The sequence below is a fragment of the Triticum dicoccoides genome, chromosome 5B (genome assembly GCF_002162155.2).
Source record: "Triticum dicoccoides isolate Atlit2015 ecotype Zavitan chromosome 5B, WEW_v2.0, whole genome shotgun sequence".
NCBI classification, from domain to species: domain Eukaryota; kingdom Viridiplantae; phylum Streptophyta; class Magnoliopsida; order Poales; family Poaceae; genus Triticum; species Triticum dicoccoides.
Genome location: NC_041389.1, coordinates 622,207,149 through 622,215,837, shown reverse-complemented (window position 1 = coordinate 622,215,837; position 8,689 = coordinate 622,207,149). Strand labels below are relative to the sequence as shown.

The 8,689-nt window shown below is 41.6% G+C and overlaps 1 protein-coding gene across 1 annotated transcript; it reads right to left on the bottom strand.

Annotated features, from left to right (window-relative positions):
- Nucleotides 1-3,416: 3,416 nt before the first annotated feature.
- LOC119306362 (cell number regulator 2-like) lies at nt 3,417-4,448 on the bottom strand. The gene is made up of 4 exons (XM_037582600.1): nt 4,324-4,448; nt 4,148-4,219; nt 3,816-4,028; nt 3,417-3,678 (listed from the first exon to the last, which is right to left on the bottom strand). The coding sequence occupies exons 1-4, from the start codon at nt 4,388-4,390 to the stop codon at nt 3,608-3,610; spliced, it is 423 nt and encodes a 140-aa protein (XP_037438497.1). The 5' UTR covers nt 4,391-4,448; the 3' UTR covers nt 3,417-3,607.
- Nucleotides 4,449-8,689: the final 4,241 nt, after the last annotated feature.

Below are 8,689 nucleotides of genomic sequence, written 5' to 3'. Positions count from 1 at the left end.
CATGGTCTCATCCCGACTGAATATGATGGGTTCAAACACCGGGAGACAATGAAGCTCGACAGATTGGCGGTTTGGGGTCAAATTCATAAACTCCCAGACAATTATCTCTTTGACGCGGTGGTTCGTGAAGTGCAGAAGGTCTAGTTGATACTTCCCCATCAGATTTGTTTGGTGAGTTTGTTAGGGTGACGCTCAAGATCGACGTGTTTGCAAAGATCTGGCATTTTGTTTTGGCAGCAAAGCTAGGGGGATATGTTATCAAGTGAAATATGAGAAATTTCCCACATACTACCAAAATTATGGGGACTTTGGCCATTGGCATGAGGAATGCGGGACTATGAACATGATGAATCAACCTTTGTGTGGGGAGATTTACAATTGGCTCATAATATGAGAAACACGATGGGAGGAGCAGGTCGAGGAAATATGGAGGGTCATGGTGGCCCAGGAGGATCTTAGGGCCGCGGCAGATGAAGGGGTAATTTTGATCGAACAAATAGATGGCGCTTCAATGCATATAAGGAAGAGTGTGCGAACAGAGAAGTGAATGGGGTGGCAACAAGTGCCATGCATTATGACTTGTATGTCCTTGATAAAAGGAATGCTCATGATTCCATTACTCTGCAGTCATATGTTGGAGCCATTGTACCTTCTAGAAATAGTGGAGCTATTATTCCAGTGGCCAATACTGCAAATATTGTGGATCAGTTTGACGTAAGTGAGTATGGGGCATGCACTAATTGTTACATCATAGAAAATTAAATTAAGAAGTAAAAGGGAAGTGATGGTTTGGCAATTGACAGGAGCTCTCGTGAAGGATAGGGCGTCCCCCAGGTGTAGGACCACTCGGAGCATTGAAAACCCTACATTGGAACTGCCATGGTATGCTCTCGACCATGACAGTTCGTGAGCTCTTGGATCTCCAAGGGTGTGTTCGTGTGGATTTTAGTTTTTTATTAGAGTCACATCTTAGTAGAAAAAAGGCGGATGTGCTCCGTCGCAAATTAGGTTTTGATCATTTTAGTTGCTGAAAGTGATGACCGATCCGGAGGCCTTGTTTTACTGTATCAAGAGGGTTATAAGGTTGGGTTGAATTATTCGGGTCCCAACTCCAGTGATGTGGTGATTATGAAAGATGATGTGCCAGATTGGAGACTAACCAGAATTTATGGTTACCCGACATGGAATAGAACACTTGACATGGACTGATATTGGAGAGACCTTCATAGTAAATCCTCTCTCCAATGGGTGATCATTGGTAATTTTAATGAAATACTTTTCTCTACTGAAAAGAAAGGGGGTAATATGAGATTGGACGCGATGATGAAGGACTTTAGAGACTGCTTATCTGAATGTGGTTTGGACATGGGATTCATCGGTGCCCCCTTTACTTGGAGTAGAAGGGTGATTCATGAAAGGTGGATCGAGAGGTTTGCAATGGTGAATGGGCGATGTAGTTCCCTTGCGATGCGTACATGTTGGCTTACGTTGTCATTTTCCGAGTGCAGAGCTCGACAAGTATTTAAGGAGCTACCAACTTCTGCCACATGTCCCTCTTTACCGAGTACTACTTCTACTAGTCTTAAATACTCCCCAAATTTAGTGCTTTGGTATCCTAAGGGATCAAACTTTGATCTCGTTAGTTTTTCATATTCATATTATGCATGTGATAGTTAACCGTAGGCCCACATGGAGAACATACAATTCCTTGGTAGGTTGTTAGTTACTTGCCTTTCAAGAAACAAAACTTCATTTTCTCTCGACTGCTAAAGCGCATATATAGCTGATGGAGTTTTTGTAAGAAAAATATAAGCATTTTTCCATGTTTTATTACTTGAATGAAATTGCGCCCGGTCGTTATGTATCAGGCAAAAATTGTTAGATTGTGAGACTTTCTGTAAAAACAATTGGCTATTATTTTTTTGATTGTAAATGGCTATTATTAGTTGGAGGCGGCCTTTCATTTGTGATATTGAGAGCACAATCAAGATAAACAACCCATCCAACACTCCCAAACAAATCACATAGATATTTTTCATCGTGTTAGGTTCATCCTACTTGACAGATTGAATGTCTAATTTATTTAGTAATTTGTTTGGTCTGATTGTCATGTTCAATATGTTTATCGTGTTTTATCTACTGTACTTCTGAATTAAAATATAAAATAAATTACTCAAGTTCAATGGATTCTTTAGCAACAGTCGATTTTTTTTGAAACGAAGGCAAAAGTTTTGCCTCATTCATTAATTAAGAAGAAGAGAGTTGGCCAGTTAGTTGCGGAAAACCGGGCAAAAATCACTACAACTTGATGACGGAAGGCAATCAAGCCACAACCCCATGATGCAAGCGGACTACTCCCAAATCACGAGGCCACAAAACCACAAGAGCAAACATGAAAACACCCCCAACATGCTAACCCTACCAACTGCCGGCATATGAGACGCAACCACACATAATTGTCCCCACAAAATAATCATCATCATCATCATCATTATCATCAAGCAACTGCGGACGCCTTTCTTATAGCGTCACTCTTGTTGCTTCTGCATTTGTCTAATTTCTCCTTCAACATGCTGGGTCACGAGCTAGCACCACCTCTCTTCTTATCCCTGATGGCCTTCTCCTTCAGGAGACAACTAACCATCTTCCCGGATCCAAGGTCAGCAACACTCAAAGCTACTAGGAAATCACAAATCTCTTTGGCGAGGAGAGCCCCGGGCACAGCTATCGACGCTTTAGACACAATAACCACATCACTTGCAGGAACAACAACATCTAAAAGTCCGTGCTCCATGACGCCGAGAAGGAGGCTGGCTGACACCCGACAAGGCTCCACGGGGGGCGGTAAGCGCACCAGCGCCACCTCCGAAGCCTAGAGAGAGCACAACTTTAGCTGCTCCATCGACTGAGGCGAAACAGATTCCCCACACAACACTTGCAACTCGGGCATGATCTTCGGCACTGGAGTATGACCAACGATGAGAATACTGACAGATCCGTTTTTGCTTCTTTGGTGAGGGGAGATCAAGCATTTGAGGATTCTTCGTACAACTTGTGTTACTCATGTTACTCGTAGACAAAATTGTCTTAGTGATTTTTGGCTAAGTATGCTAGAGCTGAAAGTACAACTGTCAGTTTGATTGGGTTCTAGCCTTCCAAGTTCCAAAGGTAGTTGGTCTTTGTAATTCAGATTGTAACACTGCTACTACTTGAGAGTACAAGTTTTACCCGGAAAAAAACGCGCTTATCGTATCCTTCCAGGCTTCCAGCTGATCGTATATATACAGGCCAGAGTAAGATAGAAATCAAAGCATGATCGCTTTTGTATGGTGACTGAGTAAGGGGCAATGCTGGACTCTGCTTCCACACAGAGATCCGATACATCTTATTCAAACGTTCACATATCACATAAACATCACACACGGTGGAGGTGGACGGATGGGAAACGACGATTTACAACAGAAAGGCACACTACACATTGAGCACAAACACGAAGCGACTCGCGACAAGACATAATTAGACGCCGTGCACTGGTGGCATTCTTCATCTTGAGCTGGAAGCTGACATTGACGACCGTGGATACACCGTCGGCGGCCGCATGGATGCTCTAGCGAGTCATCCCCGCGTGCGTCTGCGGCGCCGTGGTCTTCCCCATCTTCTCCATGTTGGCCTGCCATCCTGCACCAACGGACAACATCATCAACGCTGGTCAAGACGCCTCCATGCGCAGCCGGCCATTGAAGCCATTCCTCCGTAACTAGTGATGTACGCAGTGATGGAGGTTCGCCGAGGATTAGTTGGTAGAGCGTACTTACCGAGGGCCATGTCGAAGCCGCGGGTCTTGAGCTCGCGATACTCCTGGCAGAGGGCGCAGGCCTCGCAGAACCAGTGGACGCAGCAGTCGCCGCACGGCGTCTCCTTGAGCCGGTACTGCTCCCGCAGCCTGGAGCGGTAGCCGCAGGAGTAGAGGCAGCCCATCCCCGTCACCGACGCCAGGGCAGCGTACACCGTCCCGCTCGCACAGCAAGCTGAGCAGAGCTCGTTCGTCCGTTCGTTTCATCGTTAGTTCTTGCTTCACCAAAGAATAGATAGATAGATAGATAGATAGATCATCTGATCGTCGTCTAGACAAGAAAAATCAACTCACATGTGGCGCCCATGTCGACGATCTCGGCGATCCTCCCGAAGACGACGCACGGGCAGAAGAACGTCAGGCAGCCTGCAGCACGCACATACACGCCCGGTCATCACAAGTTCACTCACAACCAGGGTCCAGGGCATGCATGCATTGCATGCTTCTATCTGGGGAATTAATGAGCTTACAGCCGCCGACGTCGTCGTAGCAGCCGTAGAGGCCGCTGGACCAGGAAGCGTTGTTGAGGCTGGCCATGGGGAGGATTGCCGGGGGAGCTGCGACCGATACTTGCAGTTGTGGGAGTAGGACTATGAGAAAGAAGATCGCCGGACTTGTGTGTGTGCATGAGCGGCCGTAGTGTGCGTATTTAACGTCGACGGAGGCGGGTTCCTTCGGCCCGACTTCACCCGCCATGTGGGCCTCGTGACAGTTAAACGTCGGTTGTCACCAGCATAGCGCTAGTATGTCCAAGGTTGTATGTGCCTGTGCTTTGCCATCTCGTGCCGTTATGCATTGATGAAAACCAAGCGGAAGCCGTCCCTCTCAGAATTTCTTTTACGAAAATAGAAATGGAAACTACAAAACGAAAGTGGAAATAATTGGCTGTGTGCATCGCATGATGCGGAGGCTCACCATGAAAGTGGAAACAGAAAAAATCTCGTAAAAACTGAACAACTATTTCTTTGTTTTGTTCAGCTCACCATTCACTATTTCTGATGGAACACAGGTACACTTTTGGAAGCACAAATCACGAGAAAACATATCAATGGCGTGGCTAAGAGCTTCACTAATCTAGTCACACGGCAGCCTTGACCGCTATATTATCTAATCGATCACACGGCAACCTAGCTTGACCGCTTTTCTTTTAAACCTAAACGACTCGTACTTGCTCGAACACAGCCAAACAGCAGGCAGACACCTAGCTGATTACAACTCGGAGACAAGCTCATTTTCAACAGTTTGAGAGGGAGAGAGAGTCCCGTGCCTACTGACTGCCGTCGTCAGGTAACTCGGGATGTCATGGCCGATCGATCTCATCGATGGCTAGCCGAGCCTCCCTGCAGTTGCGTGGACGGACGCCCTTGGTCGTTATTGGCTGTATATATGTACGCTTGCCTCCGGCCGGCGGAGCACCTAGCTTTCTCCACTACATGCAGCGAGTCAGGCGACGAGAGTCTGAAGGCAAGCGCACTACGCGTCAACATCAAAATCTCTGGCATGTGTGGCCAGCTATCTCAAGTTAAGTTAAGTAGATGAGCATTTGTTCATGAAGTTCTCTTATCCTGCCATGCAAGGGTGGCGCGGATTCGCGTTTTTTTTTTGGTGACAAACTATGCTTTATTTATGCATCTGTGAGAACTAACTGTCATATATAATAAAAGGACCACCTCAACCGGAGGTGACTTGGCCAACGTTCGGTTTGGCACTTTTTCTTTGGAGGCAAGTTTTTTTTAGGCTAAAACATGATTACTCCTTATAGCTCAATGATGTTTAGAGGAATACAACATAGCAGGTTGCAGAAACCACAAAATGACGGAGACAAGTTTGGTTTGGCACTTCTATTTGACTGTATGGTGGCCCGGGCCATAAACCAGCACCGGGCTAGCCGCTGGTTGTTCTTCGATCCAGCTGGAGGGGGGGCGACAAAGTATGATATTTTTTTAGTATCGATTTTCAACGGCTGTTGTGTATGATTTCAATGGTTATCTTTCGGGTTTCGGTGGACTGTCTTTTTATGGGTTTTCTTTCTTTTTTATCTTTTTATTATTTTTTAACACATGTTTAATTTTTCGCACATATTGTACATTCTTCGTGTACATCAGGAATATTTTTCATAAGCGCAAAACATTTTTGAAATACATGATTTTTTTTAAAATACTGTTTTGATGTTTAAATTATTCATACATATTGTGCATTTTATTATGCATCCTAAACATTTTTATACATGGTTAACAAAATTCATCATTTTTGGAAGGATATGAAATATGTTTTTAACTATGCGAGCATTTTTTGTACATTGTATAAACATTTTTTAAAATTGTCACAAGTATATTTCTAAATGCATCATTTTTATAAATGTAAAGTGTTTTTAAATTTTACGAAATACTTATTATTTACATGGAAGTTTTTATATTACATTTTTTAATGCCACATCCATTATTTTGAAACACATGACATTTTGTATCGCTATGACACTTTTCAAAATTATGGTAACATTTTTTTCTACATTGTGTAAATTTTTTTTACATACAAACTCCTGTTTACTCCAGAATAAGATAAGTTTTGGAATACATGTATTTAGAATATATTCTTAAATATGAACATAAGAAGGAAAAACAAATGAGAAAAAGAGCAGAAAATGAACTTACCTGGAGGAAGCTACTTGGCCCAGCCAATTAGTAGCGAGTAGCAACGCTGAGGCGAGACCAGCTTCTGTCTCCACAAAGCAAGACAAAGCCGCTCCCCTCCAATACTGCGCATGGCTCACGCGATAGCCACAATTTGCGCACTCAGTCAGCGCGCCACTGCAAACTATCTAGGCCGACTGTTGGAGCGCGTCCGAAAAAGTATATCGTTTAGAATTTTCACGGATTTTTTCAGTAAACATTCGTGAAAATCAAAAACTGTTCACAAATGTCAAATTGGTTCTGAATATAAAAAGAATTCATGTATTCAAAAAGTGGTCACGGAAATGTTTGTGATTTCGAAAAAAATCCAATTGGACAATGTTCGCGAATACAAAGTTTGTTTAGATTCAGAAATTGGCCGCAAAAAATGTTAGTGGATTCAATTGTTTCACAGATCTAAAAGATGTTCATGAATTTTATTTGTTTTGAAAATCAAAAAATGTTCATGAACTCAAAAAATGTGCGCAATTTTTAAATGATTCAGGAATTTCAAATATATTATGTTAAATCCAAAAGTCACAAATAATATTAGTGAATAAGAACAAAATTCATGAAAAATAAAATTCCGAAAAATGTTCATGAATTCAATAAATGTTTGCAGCTTTGATTTTTTTTAATTTCGAAAAATGATTGCGAACTAAAAATGTCCAAGAATCCAGAAATCATGAATTCAAAAAATCTATGTGATGTCAGAAAATTCACAAATATAGAAAATGTTTGTGAATTCCCAACAAGGTTGTGAGTATGAATAATGCACTAATTTCAACTACGTTCGTGCATTTTAAAAATGTAGGTCGCATTGAAAAGGAAATAAAAATAATAAGAAAATGTAAATGAAGAAATCAGTAAGAAAACTCGTTAGAAAGGAACACAAAAAAAATAAATAAAGACCAAAAACAAAATAAAAGCCAGTAAGGAAACTTGTTAAAAAAGAAAAAGAAAAGAAAAATAAAATAGAAGAAATAGAAAAAACACAGACAAAAAAAAGAAAACCGATCTTGAAATGTTCCCGGAAGAGGTACTCACCGCCAATCTACTTGGGCCAGCCTCAGTATCCGTGCGTAGCAATCATAGGGTTTACCCGTTTTCACACTAAGTAGGGACCTACGCAGGGAATAGGAACGACTGAAATTCATGGGGGCACTTAGGTGCGGAAGCTCGCATGCATGCGGCCACACATTTGCTTCAAGATTGGTGAAGTTGTTTTGATTTAAGCCTCTTGATTACTGTAGAAGGTTCCATGCATGTAGGATTTTGGTAGAGTTGCAAGCACTACCCACCCCACGTCTCATGCATTTTTATTTCATCTCCAAATTTGAATGCTTTATATATTTTGAACCTAAAGTTCAAATGTTCCATTTGCATATTAGTGTTTGTTGCGACAAGAAATTTTGGACAAGACAATCTTGATATATTTTCACAACTTTAATTTTTTTTTACCGAGATTCAAATATTTAACTTGATAGTCATTGCCAAGTTTTACCAAGTTTCGTTTGCTTCTAGGGGTTTAGAGGTTTGGGTTTCATGTTTAGCGCTTCAGATTTTGGTTTACGGTCTAGATTTTAGGGTTTATGACAAAGGACTTAGTGTTTAAGTTTTACTTTCCAGACATGCTGAATTTATCATTCGTTCTTATCAAGTTTCAGCAGTTGTAACTTGTGGTGGTGGAGCCAAGATTTGAGCATGGGAGCGGGTGAAGCGGACAGTGGCACCATATGTCACAAGAGATGTAGGCTAACACGTGAATACACAATAAGGTTTTCTGTAAGTTTTAGCTTATTTGGGATTTTTACACGTGTCACCATATTTCGATTAGGAGTTTGTAAAGCAATCGATCAAGATGTCTCCACACGTAGATTGCATTTTCAATAGTGGAGTGATGATTGATTATTTTATTTTTGTTCTTTTCTTAAAATAAAAAGCCCTTTATTCTTGAAGCCTAACAAACTTGAAAATATTAGACTTCCACCAATATTTCAGATTTTGTCTTCTGCAATTCTATGTTAGTGAGTGTATACACACACAACCTAGATAGAAAGTTCCTAGCAAATACTTTGATCTATATCTATCTAATACTAGGTAGTTGTAATTGATATGTCTCCAACGTATCTAGAATTTTTTATTGTTCCAGACTATTATAGTATCA

Bases quoted from the DNA above. Each gene is read 5' to 3' on its own strand.
- LOC119306362 (XM_037582600.1), bottom strand. From the start codon at position 4,390: ATGGCCAGCCTCAACAACGCTTCCTGGTCCAGCGGCCTCTACGGCTGC. The intron at 4,220-4,323 runs GTAAGCTCATTA...TGCGTGCTGCAG, and splicing joins CTACGACGACGTCGGCGGCT to GCTGCCTGACGTTCTTCTGC. The intron at 3,679-3,815 runs GTAAGTACGCTC...CCGTTGGTGCAG, and splicing joins CGGCTTCGACATGGCCCTCG to GATGGCAGGCCAACATGGAG.